We start from the raw sequence: 23500 nt of genomic DNA on the forward strand, positions 1-23500 counted from the left end.
CCATTTCTGTTCCGTAAACTACGAAAAGGAAGTGGGGGCGGTTTTTTTTCCCCTGATAATGTTTTTTCTTAGAATTCGAATTCAAATTCATATATCAGTTCCTCCACTACTTTATGGTGTTGTTCAGCATCAGTTCTATCTTTGCCCCCTGTGACAAGTTTTTTAAACGCCGCCCAAAGTATTTACATGATCAAAGATTTTACGCTGCCAAATCTTTATTATGTGTTTTCTGGGTATCCCATCAATTTTAAAAAAGTAATAACAAGGCGAAACATCTGTTAAGCTATAGTCTACTTGTATTGTCCCCTGTAGACAGACCCAGCTAGGCGATAGGCTAAAAAACTATATTCATGAGATGACAAATATTTTCTGAATCACCTTCAGGAAATTGCTGTCCTTTTAAACGGGCGCTGTCACAGAACACCCAACTGAATAATATAGTTGCAAAAAATGGCAGAAAAAGCAGAATTCACCGCCGTAAAAGGAGATGAAGATGCTGCTCTTAGTCCACAAGAAGACAAAAATGCTCGCCGCGGTCGTAGAAGGTGTATCGCAGTGACTGCAGTGGTTGTTATAGTATTGGTTTTGGTTGCGTTTATTGCGGGCTACTTAGTGAGGCGAGCGGTCAGTCCAGGCTGCGAGGAAGAAGAAAAAGATCGCGACAAACATACAAATGGAGATAAGGAAGCGGAAAAACACCACAAGGAAGCGATAAAAGGAATATCCAAAGAACGAATTGAGGAAAGTTTGAAGTAAGTAAACAGATGCTAAACAGTTAACCGCCTTATTAACTTTATGTTAAAGTTAGGGAGTTTAAAATAGGCGTGAGTATTATATAGTCTTTAAATTGACCCGATCGCCTGATTCCTGCACTTCAAGAGATTTAAGGGAGTTCAAATTTATAGAAACTAAGTTATTAGGCAAAAACTTTCTCTTATGAATATGTAATTTTGACAATTGTGCTGAAATTTTCTGAATGTTTACTGATCGCGGATGCAGATGAGCTTGCTTCTCGTTTGTTTTGATTCTCGAACGCCGAGAGAACTCCTAGCCAACGATCTTCAGACTGTGAAGAAACTTTCGATCGTTGTCCAATTTTGTTTTCATTTTTTTTTAAATCGATCCAACTCAAAACGACTGATATAAGGTGTTTATCACGCAAAAAATATACATATATTGCACGGTTAATTATTTTCGTGACATTATCAGGGTATATATCTGAAGGAAAAATTGAACTTGACTCTTAAACAACGAACACAAGTCTATAACTAAACTAGTCATTTGAGGGTGGCCAGTTGAAAGGCTACAGCACACACCAGGTATTGTAGCATTCACGCCTCTAGCCTTCTATTGCCTTAAGTTAGCCGTATTGTTTGTATTAGCAGGGCGGAAAGAAAAAAAAAGTTTTTCCTCAGTGTCAGCTCGAACTGGCAAATGGTTGTTTAGCACACCTCGGCAGATAATACTTTTTTTAGTTATTTCGGTTGTCTTTAATTGATTTTTCCTACCTTGAAAGTTATTTTGTAGATAGAAAGTCTTGATAAGCTCAAGCTATCAAGAGTTGTCCGACCTGAGCTTAAGTTGATTATCGCCAATACATTTATGCGTACAAAACCACAAGGAAAGTTTGCTTCAGAAATCTGGGATTAAGTTTCAGTCGAATATTATTATTCAGTTTTCACGAAAGAGGCTAGTAATTCGGTACGGCAAAAGCGAGTCGTTTTTGGGGGGGGGAAACTGGTTTACAATTTATTGGTAATCTACATCAAAACATAAAATAAAAGGTCACGAATATTGATTGAAATATTTACCTGGTTAGCTCCCTGCTCTATTGTATTCGATTTCCTTTTTGCATGTAAATGATCACCTGCCTGTGAAACTGGCGTTTTATTATGGCTAAGAACATTAACGATTTCCAGTTTCTCTGGACCAGACATTTCGGCTATTAGCAAAGTGTTTAACTGTTTTCCCAAGATAAGCGAAACCTTGCATTAGTCGCCGACAAACAGTCAACCCTGATCTTTGGATATTCCACGGAATTACGGTAATATCTGAAGCCCTCCCAAGATCTCCGAGGATTTTCCGACAACCCACGAAGCTGATCCGAAGTTCAAAGATTTCCTCGGAAATGGCTAATCTCACATTCAGATTGCTGTTTCACTTTGGTTCGACATGACTAATGTATAAACTAAGTCCAAATAATTTACACTGACGTTAAATCAGCTCCATTCAAAGGGTCACGAAGTCTCGACCAAGCAAACTGAGAGTTTTCCGACAAGGAGCCCCGTAAATGTGCTACAGCCTTGAAAAACATGTATGAAACAAAACTGATTTTTGCAGTTTTTGGAAGGATTCGTATCATCGCATCTGTCGTTAATTCAGCAAGGATATTTCAAACAGCATAGCAATACCTGGTGGGCTTCGGTCGAATTTCAAATCAGATTGTTTTAACAAATCATCGAAAGGTTACCCCCATAAATTTCGGAGCAATTAGAACGGACCGTCGTGTTGATAGTGTCGTGTGTTAAAGCTTAAAGTCTGGATGAGAACCAACTAGACCTTACGCACCAAAACGGAAAAACATTTCCGAGTAGATATGGAAATAGGCTCCTGTTCTGAAACTTACGATGCTAATGCAAATCATCGAATCAATTTACAAACATTTTCGTAGACTTTTATACAGAGGAGTAAAATGCAGTGACGACGAGGACCTATTTTCCCCTGACTCAGTATGGGTTGGTTAATCTTATCATTTTCATGCTAAACCTTGAAATCTACTTAGCCTGTAACAGTCATTGCCAATGACTGTTGATAAAAGCCGAATAAATTTAGTCATACAAAACAGTATGCTCGTTTTGCATGACATCTGAAATCATAGGGAAAAGCTTTCGCGAACCGACGGTTACTTGTCACGCTATCAGTTAGCTCCAATTTGTTGTGGTTTTGCTGACCAATCGGCCATTTTGAAAAAAAAAATTACATATATTGTTCGAAGTCAGGTTAGAATAATATGTCGTCACACTTTTGATCCTTTGGTTTCAATTATCTGTAATGGTTTACGTGCTTGCCATCGCCAGTCTCCGATTGAGCTTTTATAAAGCCTTGGGTGTGATGCAGTGGATCTGAGAGTATGGACGGTTCAGAACTCTTGGCTCATTACGGAGATGGCCTCACAGCAACTAGCTACTGATTCAAGTTCAAAATCTCATATGCTAAGAAGAACGTTTTTTTTTTTCGTATTTTCCAAAAACTATTATCAACTGGGACGCCTTCCCGTCGAGAGAGTTACCTCTAGTTCCTCAGATTCTTTGAAATCCAGTCCGTCAGCACTTTTGAATAATTATTTTCGATTCATTTAGTGCTTTAAGGACGTTCGCGCAAATTGTTTCTTCGCATCCTTACTTCGCACGCAAATTCACACGCCACGTCATGCATGAGAACGCAAGCTAAGTAATAAAATGAGCAATGATTGGGCAGATAGCCATTGCTATAGCTTCGCCTGGATTTAACGATCTTGGACATTCGGTGACCCCTACTTTTTTTCCTAGAAACAGATTTTATTTACAATTATCTCCACATTGTCCAAAAATGAACAAAAAATCAATGTGGGAAGTTAAAAAAATTTCAAGACTTCTGTCCACGGGATATCGAATCCTGCTATCTTGCGGCTGCATGGCACGTGAAACTATGGTCGCTAAATGCGAACTTGTTCTTTAACCATTTGAAGACCAAGGGTACACCAAAAAAATGCCGTTTTTAACCCTTAATTCAGTTTTTTTGGCTGCCATGACGCTAAATGGGCCTTAGTTTTACTGAAAAAGCTATATTTTCCCGAACGGATAGATTTCCCTAAGATTAGGTACAAAAATGTAAAATATTTTAATTTAGTGCATGCGCATAAGCTAAATTTTGGACGTCCACTTAAACAATATTTGGCAGAGAAAATTTCACTTCAAAGATCTAATTGCAATATTTTTGAGCTTACAGACACTGTGGCCTTATTCGCTAACGAAGCCCGATTTTATCAGATTTAGGGTGTTCTTCCTGCCATGTTCTCTCCAAAACGAAGTCGGTGACCCTGCATTTTTTTTTTCTTTTACATTTCTGACATAACTAACTCATCATCTTACAGTGGTAAAAGTCTCAAAAAAAAAAAAAAAAAATCAGTGTTGGAAAATTTTCGCGCGAACGTCCTTAAAATGTTTATTTATTTATTTATTTATTTATTTATACATTATTTATTTATTTCAGTATTCATTTCAGTATTCGTTTCATTATTTATTATTTATTTAATATTTTTACAGTGGGTGTGTCACCTTGAGATTTGACCGACTCAGCCTATGTATGTAGTTGTTAGTACCCAATCCGAAACGAGACAGATTCCACACAGGTATGCACAACGGACCTATTTAAATCGCCCCCGCGATTATTCGCTTTATTGCATCCGAACACCCAGCTAGTGCTTCTCTGCAAAAATGTCTGAAAAAGTGGAATTCACGTCTATCAAAGTAGACGGAGATGCTACTCTTAATCTACAAGAGGAAAACAAATCTCAACGCCGACGCAAGATAATCCTAGCTGCGATTGTAGTGGTTGTGATAGTGCTGGTCATAGTTGCTTTCGTCGTGGGTTACTTTGTAAGGCGAGCTGGCAAGCCAGGCTGCAAGGAACAAGAAGCACATCGCGACAAATATGAAACTGGAGTTCCGGAATCACAGCATAAGGAGGCAGTCAAAGGAATCTCCAAAGAACGGATAGAGGAAAGCTTGAAATATGTTTAAACAGATGTTATAATTTGCTACTGCAAGTGGCGTTTAAGAATGTTTTGACCATGTAACAAAAATCTGTCGTTAGTGCAGAAGGGAACAACTCAGTATCAGCTAGTATTAGTAAGTTAGCCAAGTTCGTGAGTCGTATGCGGCAAAATTGCAAAGCTATAGCTTTGCACATTCGGGAAACTTTACAGACGCTGATGCTGATACTTTGGGGCCACGACGGTGACCCCATCAAACAAACGCCAGTTTAATATGCAGATTTCGCACTGAGAACCACGCAGTAATTACAATGTTGCAAGATATGGTCGTCCATTTTAAGGTGCTCTTTCCAGCGTTGCCGATAGGGTTTCTGTATTGTGCCAATATCTAACCGGCGTTGAAAAAGGAAACGAAATAGGAGAAAGAACAAAAATAATTAGCGTGGAAGGATCTATTGACCTAAATCAGCGAGCATTAAAGTGATTTGGACAAGCACGACTAGGTTTTGTATCAGGGTTGAAAGCCTGATGGCTGAGTCTGTCAGGAGATGTCAGGAAGAATTCATTTGTCTCCTCTGTTCCCCTGCAAGAAGCAAGAAACATCGAGAAGTTGTTTGTAGTTTTGGAGAAGAGAGGGAGAGAAAGGTACTGAGACAAACCAGGGTGCATTGTTTTCAACTCTGAAATGTTCAAAGTGCGGAACATACTCCGACCTTTGGCATATTTGCGGCAAACATTCATATTAAGGCTTTTCAAACAGTCAAGAGCTTTAATTAAGCCATTGTAAGGAGTCGAGATATAGAAAATAGAACTCTGGGCTTTTCCTTATTGGACAAATTCAAACCAGACTTCTCTCGGTTTATACAAATTATGTTAAGTAATACAAAAACTGAAAAAAAACAAAAACAAAAACACAAAAACAAAAACAAAAACAGAAACCAAACCAAACAAAAAACCATTTAGTTATGGTTGATCAGCAGTCCTTTAAATTCCTACGCGACGCTTAAAATCTCGCAGAGTCTTTAACCAGCAGTCTAGCTCTATTTTCATTAAGCTCGCTTTTAATCGAGGGTACATTCCATGGACAGCAGCGCTGAGACTAAACTGAACGGAAATTTATTTTCAATGTTGTTCTTTGTGGATAACCTTGATCTAAACTCTGCCCCGAACGTAAAATGTTAATTGAATTATCCCTTCGATTGTCGGCCTTTGTTTTACTTATTATTCGTTTCAAAACGCGAGCAACACGACACATTATAGCAATTTTACAGTAACGATCCTTTCAGAAACATTTACAATACCACGCGTGAAGACCCGGTCTACGTATCATTCTAAGGGCGTTTTTCACGTTTTTCTAGATATCTTTTTCGAAAACATCCACACAACTTTAACCCGAATACTTTGGTCTTTTAAACGCGCGTGATCTAGTGAAAAGCAGGTCGTTCACAACTAAGGGTATATTCTTGGATCCAATACTGAACGAGAGGGACTGGAACGTATTAACACGCGTTTTCTAAAAAAAAAATTAACACTGACATTTATACCTGCAACAAAAACATGGAACGAAGTTACCGGTGGCTCACGGCTATTGTCCAAGCTACGAAAGTTTGCATCGACGACGAATCCTAAATCTATTTGATTTTAAATAGCATGGGAACTGTTCAAGAGTGAGATCAAAATCAAAAGAAATCTCGAGTTGAGCTGGAGTGTTTTGTTTTTTGGTGAGCAACGTTAGATTGAGGGCGACAAAACTATCGAAGCATCTTTGTTGCCGCGTCAATGGCTTCATTCGCTTCCCCACGTGGTACACAAAGTGAATTTAACTTCAGCGATGTGGGACTGAGAGAAGATTTTTCGGTAGAAGACGAGTATATTTACGATGATTATGACACGGAACCGCTCCTTAGTTCCCAGGCGGACATGGAGCTTTCTCGGCAAGAAGTTTCTCGACATTTTGGTGGAAATAGATATTCACTTCTGAAGCGCGACGAAGCGGAAACAAACACAATAATACCAACAAAATGGAGATCCAGACGTTGTGTAATGAGAATTTTTGTTGTTCTATTGTCATGTGGATTTGGAGCCATGTGCGGATACTTTATATCTAGAGAGTACATTCCCGCTTGCAAAGTCGCACTGTTATCTCATGGGGGTTTACAAAATAACATGTCCGAGCCATCCGTGCTTGAAAGTCTCCACATGCAAATAATTAATCGAATTTCAAGTAGAAATATAGAGGGATTTTTAAGGTAAGTTAGTTTGTCTAAAGATGTGTATCATTAAAATGGAAGAGAATTCAAAATCACGGCATAACTCCTTCTTTACGTGCACACATACAAATAACTCGGTGTTAAAAGTCTGATAGCTTTAATATAATTACAGTTAGGTGATTCCTCTCAAAGCTTTTAATATACATGTACCTTGATATCGATGACTATTACATTATACAGTCTATTAGCCACAGTTAAATTTCTTATCAGGGTAAAAACAAAAGAATGCCGGCCGGGTCAACTTTCGTAGTCGAATGAATTTCAGAGAGAGTCCTTGGAAGCTAGAACTTTACTTGCTGCTTCCGTCTACTGGATTGCTAATAAGTCCCGAACAGCGGCTAGATATGAAGCCTAGATTGCTATAAGCTAGCTTCCGGTTAGAGCTTAAGCAATATTAAAACAAAGTTTGTTCAGCATTTACTCCAAAATTCTGTAAAGCTCTGTCAGAATATAACTGCTAAGACGATTTTGGCTCGACCGACATAAAAATTTTTTCGGAATAAACGGAACGTCTTGAAAGGTAGTCGAAAATGTCCAACCACATTCTTCACCGCCATCTTGGAGGTCGAACTCGTCCTAGTCTTTTTTCGGTAAATTGGGGTTTTTTGAGTTACTGGTAAATGGTCTTACCATCAAGCATTTTTGCTTGCACAACGAACCGTTTTCTCCGTGTAAATGGTAAACAATCAAAGTCTCTCTGGAAATGCGCGGAATATCTTCCATAAGATGTGAGCAAAAAATGTTTTCGTCTTAACGTTGATGGGGTTTGCTTTATATTGCATTTGATTGCAGTGTATGAGGGTATATTTATCTCTCAAATGATCTCCCATAGTGTCAACGATCTACAAATTGAAGGAGTATGAGTCAAAATAAAAGTGATCGGGGTTTTTTTTTCAGTTTTATTTTTATATTTTCAATTGCTTCTTTAAATAATGTTTTGGTTATCTTTCAGATATCTCACAAAGGCACCTCACCCAGGTGGCTCGCCATTTAGCAACGAACAAGCAGAGCACATCAAAAAGAAGTGGGAAGAATTTGGACTTGAAAAAGTTGAAATGAAGAAATATGACGTGCTTCTTTCGTATCCAGAGAACCCCGGAATAGCAGCCATTAAATCAGGAGATGGATCAACTTTGTTTACAGCTCAGAGAAAAGAGAAAGTTCTAGAACCATCAGAGAATGATTCAAATGTACTGCCACCATTTAATGCTTACTCAAGCAGTGGAAATGTTACGGTAAGTATAGAAGTAGCGGGTTGTAGCGAGAAACGGCATTGGTACTGAGCGGAAAAGTAAATATACTGCGTTCACACTGATCAGCCATAGACAGACCTAAACCACAGGAAACTCAGACGCACTGTTTGTGGAATTAACTTATCATGACAAACAAACCAGCCAAAGTATTTTTGTCATAGTTCAAAATAATTATTGTTTTGCCTTAACTGATATCATTGTTTGTTTCTTTGCCCTGTTCAATACCCGGTCTATTTTGCTGCGTTACTCGGTTAGTTCGCTTGTCATCATAGCCGTGTGGAGTTATGTCAACTGTCCAAGTTGTAAAACATAGCCTGTATACCTTAAGCTGAATGTCTCCTGAATATCTTGGCTGGTTTAAATTACATTTTATCGCTTTTCGCTATCAGAGGTATACTTTGGCTCGGTTGTTTATGAATTAATTCCACAAACAGTACGTCTGGGCTGGCTGTGCCTAACCGTGTTTAGTTTAATCACGAATTAAACGGGTCTTACTTTAGAAAAAACTTGATAATCACACCCGGCGGGGCATCACGCAAATTACGATCAAGATATTGTATTGTGATCATCATAGTTTTAGTCTATTTTAGTTTATTTGCAGTAATACACGCCGTATCGTTGCAAAGTTGAAAAAAAAAATGTGAAAGTCAACCGACAACTTTGCAGAGTGGAAGCGGTAGAGTGTGCATTATGTGTGCATCAGAGGACGACAAACTGTTCAACTTATTAGTGTGTACGTATTCATTATTTCTACTGTAGGCCCACCTGGTGTACGTTAATTACGCGATGGTGGAGGATTTTATGAAGCTCAAAGAAATGAACATCAGCGTTGCTGGTCATATTGTCATAGCCAAATATGGAAAGATTTACAGAGGGGATAAAGTAAGTGCATTCTCCTCTTCTATCTCGTCCCCAGAGTCCGCGCGTTCTCGGTCAAGTTCAATAACGTTTCTGAACATGTGTAGAAAGAGAGAAAGAGCAGCTGCTATAACTTATGGGGGCTCACCATCAATTTCTCCCAGAGGTCTCGATTTAATTTCTTGATGCTATGCATAAGGATCATAGCCTCTCGGAAAAAGATTGATTAGAATTTGTGTCAGTGGAGTAAATAGCTTCCTTTTTAATAGATAATTGTGTATTTTTTTAGAGAGATTGCACGAGTTTAGCGCTTTCCCATAAAGACTTCGCGATCAACGAAATTGACTTAAGAAATAAGCAATTTCGATTGAAAAAACTTTGGCAGTTTTATCTTAAACAGTTTATCAAGTGCTCGCAGTAAATTAGCGATGAGTCGCAAAAACGGTAGCCTCAGGTAAATGTTTAAGTGCTAACAGCAAAAAAGAGCAGTGTTGGAGGTTAGAGCACTCTTCTATCCTCTATCTGATACGCATTACATTGCTCATGGTTTTCGGGTGGTTGGAAACCACCCGAAAACCGTGAGCAATTCTGCTGTTTAGGGCCCGCTTTGGGGTGTTTTGTGTTCCACTAATGGCCGTTTTAGTGTCTGACCCATTTATCCCTGACCCACCAAATTCGAAGAATCGTTCACCTAACTGAAACACACGGTGGGTAAATAATCCTCTCAGAGTAGCCACTTGATAAATTAAAACCGCAAAAACTTCGAATTCAACGGAAAGCTACGTCCGTTTAAAGCCAAAAGAAAATACAATAACAATAGAGAGTGTTTAACATCGATTAACTTTACTAAAGCGCTGGCCAAACTTGGGTCTACTTGCGACTCCGTTTGGCCAGGGCAAAAGACTAATCGTCAGAAACAAAATTGTTGTCCTGATCGAACATTTACTTGACTCAAACCTTATGAGCTGCATGCTAATAACGGGATCCACTCTCCGCGACTTTGAATGAATGCAAATATAAATGATCCCTTTTTCAGGCCAGGATTGCGGCAGACGAAGGTGCCATTGGATTGATCTTGTACACAGACCCTGTTGATTACAGTCCTGAAGGTGTCGACTTTACCTACCCGAAGAGCTGGTGGCTACCCCCCTCGGGGGTACAAAGAGGAACACTTCTGAATTTCGAGCAAGGAGATCCACTCACCCCAGGGTATCCCGCTAGAGGTAGGAGTCTTGCCTCACTATGAATTCAGAATAATTACAAAATGTCAGCATGAACATAAAATGTAAATAATAATAGCAATGACAACAACTTTATTTATATAGCGCCATTCCAACGTTCATGGCGCTTTACAGAGAAATATGTAAAACTATAAAATCAGTAATAAAATCTTTATACAAGAAGAACAAGGGTTTAAAACTAAGTACAGTTCGAAAATAATAACAGTGATGTCTACTACAAAAACAATGAGTAGCTGTCCACAAATAGTTTAAAATGCTATGTTTTAAGGCCCGTTTGAAGCTCTATAATATGTAAAAATAACAGAAAGGTACAGTTATCTTCTAGAAAACTATTTTTATCAATAAAACAACTATTTTTCAGATGACATCTACAGAATGCCGGAAGACAAACTTCACCTTCCCAGCATTCCAGTGTACCCGGTGTCGTATGAGGACGCCGCTCATTTCTTGAAGTAAGTAAAAACAAGATCAAAGCTTATGTCTATTCTTCCCTTCCGAACAGCTCTAAAGATTACCTACCATTAACGTTCACTTCAAATCCACAGATTACTAACAGTAAACGAAGCTCCTAAAGACTGGCAAGGGGGACTGAAAATCAACTATAACATCACCATGGCAACCGATGATACAAGGTACTTTCTTACAATAGTGCTTCTCGAAACCAACTTTTGAATCGAAGATTATTTTGTGATATCCAAGATAATTGAGAGCACGGTAAGTGATATCAGCCTCAGACTTCAGCTTCAGCTGATAACACTTACTGAGACCAAATATCACCAAAACCGAAACCAGTTATTTTATTATTAGCGCGACAGAAAACAAATTGTCCAGAATTATCTGCGGATCACAAAATAGAGGTTGAGACTTCAATGTATAGTAATTACATATACTTTTTTTATCCTCAATAATAATTTTGTTCAAAAGAGAAAAATAGTACTATTAATAGTTTTTTAAACTTGTCTAGCAAAATAACCAACATAACGTTGTCTTACGCTGTGTGTCGTTCGTTATATATGTTTCCTCTCTTACAGAAATGTCAGCCTCGACATCAAAATGAAGTTGGAAAAAACACCTGCATACAATGTTATCGGTACAATTACTGGCCGAGAGGAACCTGGTACGACGTTCGAGTATCATATCTTCATTCTATGTAGTTTACATGACAAATGCTTAATAATTATGTAACAGTTGATTAAAGCCTTAGTTTTCTCTGAGCGAGTCGGTTCACTAGGAACAGCCGAGCCGACTATATCTCGTAGAAAACGAGGGCGATTTGATAACAACCGTTTTTACCAATCAGATTCCAAAAGAACATGCTGAGCGTGTGCTATAAACAATTAATAGCTTGAAAATGATAAGGCACTTCACCAGTTTACCTTATTTGCCATCTTTCCTTTGTAACCAGATCGTCTAGTGTTGCTGGGAAGTCACAGAGACGCTTGGACCTTTGGCGCCGCCGATGCATCCAGCGGTACCGCCGCCCTGATAGAAATTTCCAAGAAATTGGGAGAAATGAAGGCTGAAGGTAGCTTTAATCACGGGAATTTGTAATAAATTGTACTAAAATGGCATATGTGTGTTCTCCAGTATGTTATCATTGACCTTATGAAAAGGAAGAAAATTAGTAAAAAAAATTATAACTGATAAAGCGGTCATTTCAGCCCTACGTTGGGTTTGATTTCTGATTTGTTATTTCATTACTTTGTTTCTGTCTCTTAGGATGGAAGCCTCGCAGGACCATAGTGCTTTGCAGCTGGGGAGTAGAGGAATATGGTATGCTTGGCTCCACTGAATGGGCTGAGGTTAGTAAACACCATGTAATGTGAACATCGTGTCCACCGTCTTACTCGGTGACTGTACAGGTTGGTTTTCACTAGCGCATATTAAGCATAAGCATAAGCCGACATGCGCAGACGCAGTAACATGTTGATAATTAGCGCCCTTTGTTGGGAAAATCGCGTCTAGCTGCGTATGTTGCCTATAGAGCGTTTTCATTCACGTAGCCAGTAGCCATGCAAATTTATAGGGACAGAAAAAAAAAAAAGGTTGGGGTTTAGTATGATTATGGTTCTAGTATTCAATCCGATTCGGAAAGGAGATTGAGAAAGTAAGCTTTACAGCCACGTGCTCGTGAGTACTGCAGGCATTTAAATGCTACGTAAATGAGCAAAGTCTCAAAGTATAAAACCTTAATTTGTCTCAAGAGACCTAAGCTTATTAACGATAGATACCGTGCTTGTTTTGGCATTATAATGCAAATTGGGCACGGGATTTCTAATTGGTCAAATAAATGAAAATCGGAAAATTTCATCAACGTCTTTCTTATTACTTTTGAAAAATCGCACTCATCGCACTCAACTATGCTATTACTTAAGCTCGGTAAAATATTTTGAATTTTACGCAATTTTGGAACATTTCTAAAGCCTAAGCGACTTGCATTGTTTGCAAGTCGAGATATTGGTTATGAATATTCCAAACTGCCATGATGATGAAATGCAAAATGATTTCAGCTCAAATGCGTAACTGCTTGGACGAGTTGAGTCTCCGAGAGCTGTCGCCTTTCCAGTGTTTGCCCCCTCCCTTCCACCTGGCAGAGAGCATGGCTATTTTACATAATAATAGAAAGACTAGCAACCATGGTGGCTTCTATCGTATTGAACACAACCATGCAGCAATTTGCGAGGACATAGATAAAAACATCAAACGCCGGACACAAAATTTGACTAGTTTAACGAGAATCTCTATTCTTCTCCATTCAAAGCCAGGCTAACTGTGTTGTCGTTAAGTTAAACAAAACAAAAACAAAAACAAAAACGAAAACAAAAAACAACAACAACAAAAGAAACAGAAAAAAAGCAAACCCCTGTATAGATAGTATAAGCCATGGTTCAATCTCTTCATATTTAATTTTCCAGGACTTTGCCAATCTCCTCTCTAACCGAGCTGTTGTCTATCTCAATGTAGACGTTGCTGTGAAAGGTATAACTGGGAATTTTCAACATTAACTTTATTAGGTCCCTGTAGTACTTGTAGGGAACTCTCATTTATCTCAAATACTGGCTTGTTGGTCAGTTAGTTCCCTTCGTCCACTTGCTTTCTAGTTCGCTGCTTAGCTAGTTCATTATGCCTAGATTAAGGTAACTTTAATTTACGCACAAACGATTCGAGGAAAGAGATATAATGAAACAGTAAGCCGGCGATGGGTAACATAGAGTTTTAGCGTGACGCCATTGCTATTGCCAGGTTTTCCCTTAGCAAAGAAATTTCTCTCCTCAAGTAGGTGAGTCCCTTATTTATGCACACATTTTTTATTGTATGAGAACACTAATGAGGCAGGTACTTTTGCAGATAAGTTGCTTTGTATGGTAGAGAATATACCTGTGAATTTTCTTTCGCTACTACAATACACTTCATACACTTTGACCATTTGGAAGTCAACAACCCAGACCTGTTAATGTCTTTATTCTGTTTACTAGCATTATTATCAATGCATCGAAACTGTAAGGGGAATTTCTTATGATCTGCTCATTGTAGGAAATTATACTTTGAGGGTCCAATCAAGTCCTCTGTTGGAATTTGCTTTTATGGAGGCAACTAAAAAGGTGAGATGGCTGTTTAACACAATATTCTTGTTTCCGGCAAAAAGAAAAAAAAGAAAAAAGAAAACTCTCAAAGATAGCTGATTCAACTTCCTTTTAGAGCTATGCACCAGTGTATTTTAGAAAATAGCCCAAAGAAAATACGCGGAAAGTTTCTAAAAGAAATAGAAAACATGTTCTCCTTATTCCTATCGAGTTATAAAAACACTCGTGAAAGTTTGGGAGAACTCGAAAAAGCTGAGGAACACTCGCCTGCGGCTCGTGTTCCCACAGCATTCTCGTTCTCCCAAACTTCCACTCGTGCTTTTATAACTCGATAGAAACAAGGTACATGTTTTCTAGTTCTTTAACTCAATAGCTGGAATGAAAGTATAAGTAGGCAGTTTTCAGGATGGTAATTTGTCCAGTCGCAACAGTTAGTTGATAGCATTTACTTTCCACAGATTCAAGCTCCAGGGTCAAAAGACTCTGAAGAGACGCTTTATGAGGACTGGAAGAACAAGCTCCCCGATAAAAAAGATCCTAACTTGCCCACGTGAGTCGTAAAATTGTTTGGTACAATTTGTAGGGAATACTTCTACACCAAGGAGAAACACCGTTGCACCATATAAAATTCTGCGAAAGTACACCATTGTTTTTGTTCGAACTTTTTTTGTTATGCATATTAGACAATGTCATTGGGTTTTGACTGTCTCACGGAATAGAGTTCGAAACAATTTTAGTAACCTTCCACTAACCTTTATCAATTTTTCACAAATGTGGTGTCATAAAAGAAGCCTGGAAATTCCAGATGGCGGATTCAAGACTGTGGGCTGTTGAGACGTCAAATTTCTTTAGATACCACTCAGCTATGGAATAGCAATATTCAAAGATTATTCTCTAGACTCTTAGAGGACCAAACAGGCCCAGTAGGCGAAAGTGTAAGCAAATCTGTAAACTTTAGCAAATTCAGCTCGTCACTTTCGCAGATATAGTGAAGCAGCTAACCATGCCCTTCGTTAATAATACAAGTAGTCTATCAGCCGAGGTGGTTGTATGGCTCACTAAAGGGGAACATACGGAACTTTTTTATTCTTAATCTTTGACTATTAAGCGTCATAAAAATGCATGATAGCGAGGATAGAACGGTAGCTTTCACTTTGTAAATCGAATTTTAAATACCCCCAATACCCTCTTTTTGGTCGCCATCTTGAAATTTTAAATATTTTCGGACGTATATTTGGAATAAATGGTATCTTAGATATTATTTCAGTATTGTCTGTGGTTGTTCAAGCCATGATGACGTCATATATTACGTCAAAATGGCCGCCATTTTGTTTTCCAGTTTGTGTATTCAACCTCAATATCAACTATCTAAAATAATAAGGTGCTCCACATCACAATACTAGAAAAACACCTTTTTCTACGCTAAATTAATTAAGCACACTACGCTATGAACCAATATACGATAACTCAACGTATATACATGTAACTAGGTTCACACTTCAGTGCAGAGCTCGTTTGAGTATAGAAACGTAACGTCCCGATCGTATAACGCCCTTTGTCACTACCGTCACTTGTATTTGGATCTAAAACTTCTCAAACTCATAAACAATTAATCAAGCCTAAACACGGTAAATCATGACCGTGACGATGTTTGGATACCTGTTTGTTTTAGCGGATATTTCTACGATTTTATTTTCTATTTCTGCTCAGTTTTAGTTCCGATCGAGAAGTTCTATAAGACACTCAAGACTCTGTTTGAGCACCTTTCCCAACACCTCAAAAATTGTCAAAAATACTCTGCTACTAGCGTCATATTTCAACTGTCTTCTCTGTGGTGTCGGCTCCTCTACAGATTGCTTCTTGATAATTTGATCTTGTAACGCAACGTCATAGAGATGACTTTCATAGCCGAAAAGCCTCTGGCTAGACTTTACCGCCTCTGGCGCAGTGGACGTCATAACGCAGCGCATCCATACTCTGGCACTCCTTCTGGTACAGCTGTCACATGAGTGCTTCCTCCAGTATCTCTTCGGATACTGTTCACTCCTTCCCAATCCTCGCCATAGTTCAGACGCACCTTTCACTGTACTGGAGAATTAGAAGCTGAACTGCTTATCAGGGAGTGTCACAACCTGTGATCTTGTGTACGCCAATTAGGACTTTCATGAAGTAGTGCTTGTCAATGCAGCTCTTAATAACTAAAGAAATTTTATCATTCTGGTCTTTTCACCTCTTCCATTCTTCATGTAGCACATTCCAAGGTTTTGGCTATGAGCAAGCAGGAGGACAAAGATATCAGTGTCAGAGTGGATGACGCACCTGCCTCCAAAGTACCATGGAGAACCATACTCATATCAGCCTCTTCATGATTACACCCTATGTCAGGAACTGGTTCGCATGTGGCTGCGTCTTAGTCTCTAGCACTGATCTTCGGTTGTCACGTACATGATCCGGTCATTGAGTCTGCCTCAGAATGCTTCTTTCTTCCACTGTGACACAGGGGAATTGGAACTGTCAGGCTTGTTTGCGGTGACACTGAGAAGCTTGTTCCCTGAGTTCGCAGTATTAGACTACACTTAGTCCGTTGAGCGAGACCGCAGACCGTAAATAAACCGCGAGGAAAAATTGACCGCGTGAAATTCTGGGGGCGTCCCCAGGAGTTCGCGCGGCCATTTTTTTCTCCGGTTTTCTCTTGCGTCACGCACCACGGACTAAGTGAAAGAAGACTACTCGTAGTCTAACACAGTATTGGCAGGAAGTATCTTCTTGTACTGTTCACCGTCAGGGGTAGACACTCTTTAAAATCTTTCGACATTCTTGATCGATACCTCGCGATACATGTCGAACACTACGTCCAAGTGCCTGTTGTCGGTGCGCATTTCCAACCCAAACGCTCTCTTAGCGACCACATGAGACATACCTCCAGAGGGCCAGGATACTCAACTTCTGCAAGACCACCATTCCAGGTATACTAAAAATACTGGTTGCGTTCTCTACGATCTGGGTATTTCTCGGTGACTGTAATGCGTCACTCTAGCTGTTGGGAGAGTGTGGCTTTGCGCAGCTGTTTTCCAAGGGAGTCCACAAGGATCGGCAAGAGACCAAGGAAGTGGACGAAACTGTCCGACAAGTGCCATCAGAGCAAATACATCACGATCCATAGGAGGAGGAAGTACTACATCCTAGTTGCGAACCTTACGCACAGCTACAGATCCTTAACAGACTTAAGCTTGGCTTTCTTCACTGGTTCTAAGTAATCTGAAGTGGGATTAGTCGAGCAACGGTCGTTACGGAGTCATTCACTGCCTTCTTTACCTCAAGTTGCTCGCTTGGCCAGCAATAAGTCATCACTTCTGTTGTCGCTTTGATACACCGGCGTGGACAAGCTCGTAAATTCTGCATCTTGTTTCCATGGCTAGGCGATAACATCCTTGAGCTGATCCACCAGCTTTCCTACAGCTTTGATGTCTCCTTTGATGCTACTGGAGCCAACTCCTTATGGATGTAGGTCTCTGATGAAGTAGTAGCCAAATACTCGTGAAGAAGCTTCCTGGGCTAACCTAGGACCCTAACAACCACATACAATGCATTCATGCACCATCGATCAATCATAGTGCAGAGGAAACACTTTCGTTTGTGAGACCGCATGTTTGGGAACTGGGGCTGGATGTAGGAAACAGGCAGATGAATTTGAGGGCTCTGCTTCACCAAACTTGCAATTTATACAAATATTTTATCTACTTAGCTTGCCCTCTTTTCATGAAGTAATTTTGAGACCCGTACCTTACAATGCTTTTGCAATGATTATAAGTGCGAAATGATCATATTGTGACCAATAATCAGGCGTTGTGACGTCCCTTATGATTCAAGCACGGGAACAAATGGACATCATGTTTGTAGTTCCGGTACGTTTAAAATTTGCATTTGAAACACGATTCGTTCATATTAGAGGAATACAAACTACTTTGGAGCCTTCCCCAGAAATCCAAGATGGCGGCAAAAGAAAGGTATGTGGGGCAAAATTTAAAATTCGATTTACAACGTGAAAGCTACTGTTCTATCCTTGCTATCATACATTTTTATGATGCTTGATAGTCAAAGATTAAGATGAGACATTTTTAGGCTGTTCCCCTCAAGAGAGCTACAAACCCAATTTTTCGGCTCTCAGCTTATGGACTAAGGCTGCTGCGATCTATGAAGCTGTTGTTAACAGATAGTCAGTTTTTATCATCGAGCTACAACAACGTGTTAGAGGTTGGCTTCTGTTCAAGCGAGTCGCATTAAAACCACCTACAGTATACTGAAGACATCTTCAGTAGGATGTCTCATTTCGGAGCTTTGTAGTAACTATTTCGTTTTTGTTTACCAACAGTGTGACCAAAGTAGGATCCGGAAGTGACCACACCACTGTCTACTTCAGGCTGGGAATACCTTCAGTCTACTTCGAGTATACTTATAACAAGGTTAGGCTATTCCTCCAAATTTGAACCGTGCAGTTCTCCTATAGTAGAACACCTTTTCGATTCTGCGTGGAAATCCGAGTCCAGGAACGGAATATTAATATTGGTGAATTTCGACACGTGCAGAATCCCCTCCACATGGTTATAAAGGACGAAAATTCCCTTACTGGAAATGTTGGGCCCCCTTCTAAAAAAATTGGCCCCGAATTTAAAAAAAGATTGTAAATATTTATTTCTAATATAAGAAGGTTACCTTAAACAAGCGCAAAACTTGAGTCAAACATCCAAAACTGCCTTAAAAGTATCTCTTGGTGTTTTCCGAGGTTGACTGATTCTTCATTACGAACCTACATTGCTAGCAAATTCCTTGTTCATATTGAGTCAGTGGATATAGCGCCCGCATGATGTTTGGTTTGGGAAGTCATGGGGCTTAATCTCATTGGGGATTCATATGTTTCCTGTCCCACGCTCGAGACTAAACCTAACATGCTCATATGAAATCTAATATTCCTTCCCGTGTGCAGAAAAAGTGGAGCGTCTCCAACTACCCAGTCTACCACAGCGTGCACGACACATTTCACTGGATGAAGACGTTTGTTGATCGCGATTTTGAGTATCATCGCGCAGTGGCTCAGCTATGGCTTCAGATCAGTCTGACTCTGGCTGATCAGCCATTGATTCCCTTCAACTGCACAAAGTATGCTGACAGGTTGATTTATTATGCCAAGGACATCAACAATAAATACGAGAACATACTGACGCAGCAGAATATTACTCTCGGTAGGTCGTTGGTTCTTTAGTATCGTTTCGTTTAGTTCAGTGAGAATTTCTTGTCCATATATCACACCATAACATATCTATGTTCCTATCAAACATCTATCTGTGAGCGGCGACTTCTCAATGTTTCATCGACTAATAAATTTTCACCAGATATTTGGCGCATTTCACAACTTATAACAACATTTGAAATGTTGAACAAAAAATGGATAATTTATTGAGTATTTTCAGCCACTGTTGCGCAACACAGCTTTGAGAATTTGTTACAAAACGACAGTGTGCGATGATGTTGAGAAATTTTTGGGAAATCATTAATTAGGTTAGCGAGCAAAATAAACTTTACCAAATTCAGCTTTGTCTTGAAGAGTGAGAAAATCTGGGTAGAAGATTGCTAGCAAGATAAGCAGTGCAATGGAAATTTCGGAGAGGCTGCAAATTGTATAAGGACTATTACAGCAGTGGCTGCAAGATTTCCCTGCATTTAATTTGGCTCTCAGTGATTTTTATTACCATTCTTAAATTACCTTTCCTTCCACCTCTAATACATCTACCGCTGCCCTTATCTCAGCCATCGCTGTTCCGATTCAATCTATATTTGCTCAGACTCTTGAGCCGGTCTGTCATCCCCATAGCACCGGCTGGCGCAAAAAGCAAAGAGGCTCTGGCTCTTGAGGAAGAAAAGAAAAGAGTTTCAAACATTCTGGTAAAGCACAAATATGATTAAATTAATGACAACTGATTTTACTCTTACCTGTACCAACAGATCACTTCATGTCCGCCGTGAAAAACTTTAGCAACGCTGCCTCCACATTCAATGGCTGGTTGAATTCTGTGGATCAAAATGAGTAAGTAAAAGAATATTTATGAAACTGAAAACATTTTTTGTGATTTGTTTAAATTAAACTAATTAAAGTCTTTTCTCCAGTCCTCTAGCCCTGCGAATAGCCAATGATCGTCTAATGCAGATAGAAAGAGCTTTCATCAACCCCCAAGGACTGCCGGGAAGGCCTTACATGCGGTGAGTGATGGAAGTTTAAGTATCACTTTCACCTTTTGCTAGATCTTCTGTTTATGTCGGCGAGCATTTTTGTAACATCTCATTTCAAAGGAATCTTTCAGTTCATCGCGTGACCAAAACAACGTTGCACTTTGCTTTCATTCCATCAAAACAAGATACGTCACATTATTTATTGTCCTAAATTTGTGAAGTAATGGAACATCGAGTCAGCCCGTTTTATCAGTTGCAAGTTGGTTATTTCATGCCAACAAGATCCAGCAAATGTGCCTTTCTTTATAATGTCTTAATTAGTTTACTAGGGCTACACCAAAGGTCTGGGTAAGATGTAAGTGATAGCTGTGAATTAGTCACAATGCTAACTGTCAGCTCGCAGTCGAAGCGTTCTTTTTTTTACTGATTGCTCTGATCTGACATCTGCAAAAGCGTTCGAAATCGCCGAAAAGTCAATTAACCATTGAGACTCCAGCACTTCCAAATAGATTCTTTGCAGCTAACCCTATATGCTATTTCTGAGACAGGCTAATGTTGTTGTTTTTTTCAGTCACGTACTTTTTGCTCCCAGTGCCCACAACGCGTACGCCGGGAGTAGTTTTCCAGGACTGGTTGATGCTCTGTACTCTGTGCAATACCTAAAAGAGGAAGACTGGGAACTGGTCAAGAAGGAGTTGTCCGTTGCAACGTTTTATATCCAGTCTGCTACTAATGTTATGCTCTTTGAATCTCTGTGACTGATACAAGAAGCTCACTGGCTGAATTAGATTCGGTATTTTCAGGAGCCATTAGTACATTTAGAATATAATGTTTATTGTTTAGAAGACAAGTATGTTGGATTACATGTAAAAGACTGTTGTAGAATTTTTACAATTTCTTTTTCTCAGAAAACCAATTTCATTCAACATTGGTCTTTCTATAAACTTTTGTTTCATTAGAAAGTTTTTTAAATTGATGATTAGCTATAGCGAAGCTTTCTCGTATTCCGTACTAAAATGACTTAACTTTAACACACTTAACTAGCGTAATTGCTAGTGAGAAAGTTGTTTTTTCATCAATAAGACCTTGGAAAGTTTTGTTAAAAGTTGTGCTTAAAACTTTACTTATTTCGTGCCATACAATACCAAAGGGAACTAAGATGCCCTCAATTTAATATTTTTGTTTTCCTACCTAAGCTATTTAGACTAGCATAGATTGAGCACATTTTCCACGATATATCTTTTTAGTTAGATAAAATATAAAAGGTTAAAAGCAAAACTAAGTAACGTATTCTTCCTTCTGTCAAACCAAGTCATCTCAAAAATAAAGATGCATTACCTTTGACACCTTTTGACTCACTTAATGGACTCACAAGTCACATCTTAAAAACTGCAGCCTAGTGGTTGTCTATTATAGAGCGTTTTCAGTCATGTGGCCAGCACGCATGCAAATGTATTGAAACAAAGGAAAAAGTTTACATAAGAAGAGAGTTCAACTCCCACAGGATTGGTTTGGTACACCAACTTAACATGGCCGCCGTTTCATTGTTTTGGAACACGAACATGGCTGCCGTGATGTCAGGTGAAAACGCTCTGTACCGAAGTAGCCCATCTGATAGCCTCGTCTTGGCTAATACTCAGAAAAGGTGTTGAGTGCAGAGCTTCGATTCGACAAGAGTTAATGAGCCAAAGTTCGTGTAGGCTGTGTTAAGATGGTAGTGAACCCGATTCTAGTGTTAAAGTAATATCCCTGTTCACGTTTGACGTTTCTCATTGGCATCACAGTATAAGCTAGCATCTATGCAAGACAATTTGTGACAATTTTGTTGTTTTTGAGCCCGAAATTGCCTGGCATCCACGTTGAATTATGCAAATGAGAAAAACTAACCGTGAAAAGGGTTGTTGTCAAATGCCATTTACACTCACTGACAGAGAACTATGGGCTATTAACAGACAATCTATAATATGAAATGCCAAATCATGCAAGGGGCGGACAATTTGTACCTTGTACATCAGCACCATTGAATATTAATTCAGGGAGTGGGGGGATTTTATTTTCTGGACCCCTTGGAAAGAAAAAACACTTGTGGAACCCTCCCTTACAGTCAATTGAATAATTTTCACGGCCTCTCAGGTTTGGTTATTATATCGTGGTTATCACATAATGCTATAGGGACGATAACTCATTTTCTTTTGCTAACCGGCTCTCGTTTGCCAGGCAATGACTCGCTAACCTTATCACATTTAACGAGCCCTCCTCAAAACGTGAATGCTGTGGATTATACTTTCTTGTAGCGATATAGGGTATCTCTTCGTCAAATAATGCCTGAAGAAAACAAAAATGCTGACCGAACTAAAGGTTACTCGCTTTTTTGAGCTATAATAAATACAAATTATTTAAAATAAATGATTTAAGCCAGGTATTGACAAAAATGGGTCAAACTTTATGCAACACTAGTTGGCGTAAGTGGTGAAAAAGAGTCTGTTAAGGCGATTAATATGCCATAAGTTTGAAGATGATTTCAAGTCCGTACTGCGCAGTACCAGCACCCCAATGTTTATGAGTCTCACGTGATGGAATGCGAATACTACGAACCGCTTACCCTTTCTTTGAGGCATTTTGAATTATTTTCCAACAGTTTCTTTGATTTTTTTTCAGCTACGAAGTTGTTTCGGCGAGTGACATCAGAAAGAACGAAGCAGAAAGAACGAAGCAGAAAGCTTTATATTCATAATGGCGGCCAACATGAAACTTTGAATGTACTCCATGTAAGTTGTGTGCGAAATTTTACACTTTGTGCTGTCTTACCTGATTCAAAACAAAAACGTAAATATAGAAACTTTAGAGAGTGTGCAGTACGGACTGAAAATCATCTTTTATATGATATGATGTATCATATTTAATTTTAAACCCATTTAGGCGGAATACTACGAAAAATCGTTCACTTGAAATAAAGGACTTGTTTCTATTTGCACATTAAGTACTCTAAACCGCGGAGACCTTGTTCTAAAATAGAGTAAACAAATATTAAAGGCTCTAAGACGATATAACATTGGTGACTAGAGAAATAATAGATTCACAACAACATTGTACTTTTCCCTTTAACTCATGAAGTTTCAGACCCTTCTACTAAAGCTGCCTTTCTTTGATATCAGTCAAATGTAAAAAAAAAAGTATGCACTGAATGCTAATGATCCAAACCCGGTATACATGTTCTATTCTTCATTTAGCGTATCATGTTTAAGGAATCTGGAACCAAACTTGTATTTTTTTAAAATTTAAATTAAAGAAATGCATTCTAAAAATAATGCTTTTG

The 23500-nt window shown here is 39.1% G+C and overlaps 1 protein-coding gene across 2 annotated transcripts; it reads left to right on the plus strand.

Moving 5' to 3' along the window:
• Window positions 1-150: 150 nt before the first annotated feature.
• Window positions 151-22532, plus strand: LOC145483439 (putative N-acetylated-alpha-linked acidic dipeptidase). 2 transcript variants are annotated; one of them, XM_081461948.1, is made up of 17 exons: window positions 151-752; window positions 7976-8258; window positions 9036-9158; window positions 10171-10357; window positions 10737-10827; window positions 10921-11007; window positions 11407-11492; window positions 11781-11900; window positions 12095-12177; window positions 13291-13354; window positions 13910-13977; window positions 14418-14509; window positions 18332-18422; window positions 18944-19199; window positions 19960-20041; window positions 20122-20214; window positions 20756-22526. In XM_081461948.1, exons 1-17 carry the CDS (start codon window positions 451-453, stop codon window positions 20940-20942), a joined length of 2295 nt encoding a protein of 764 aa, XP_081318074.1. In that variant the 5' UTR covers window positions 151-450; the 3' UTR covers window positions 20943-22526. The 2 variants fall into 2 exon arrangements, with proteins under 2 accessions (XP_081318074.1, XP_081318073.1); XM_081461947.1 differs by lacking the exon at window positions 151-752 and adding an exon at window positions 6145-7002 and having other exon boundaries at window positions 20756-22532.
• Window positions 22533-23500: the final 968 nt, after the last annotated feature.

This window comes from Orbicella franksi, chromosome 4 (assembly GCF_964199315.1).
Source record: "Orbicella franksi chromosome 4, jaOrbFran1.1, whole genome shotgun sequence".
Taxonomy (NCBI): domain Eukaryota; kingdom Metazoa; phylum Cnidaria; class Anthozoa; order Scleractinia; family Merulinidae; genus Orbicella; species Orbicella franksi.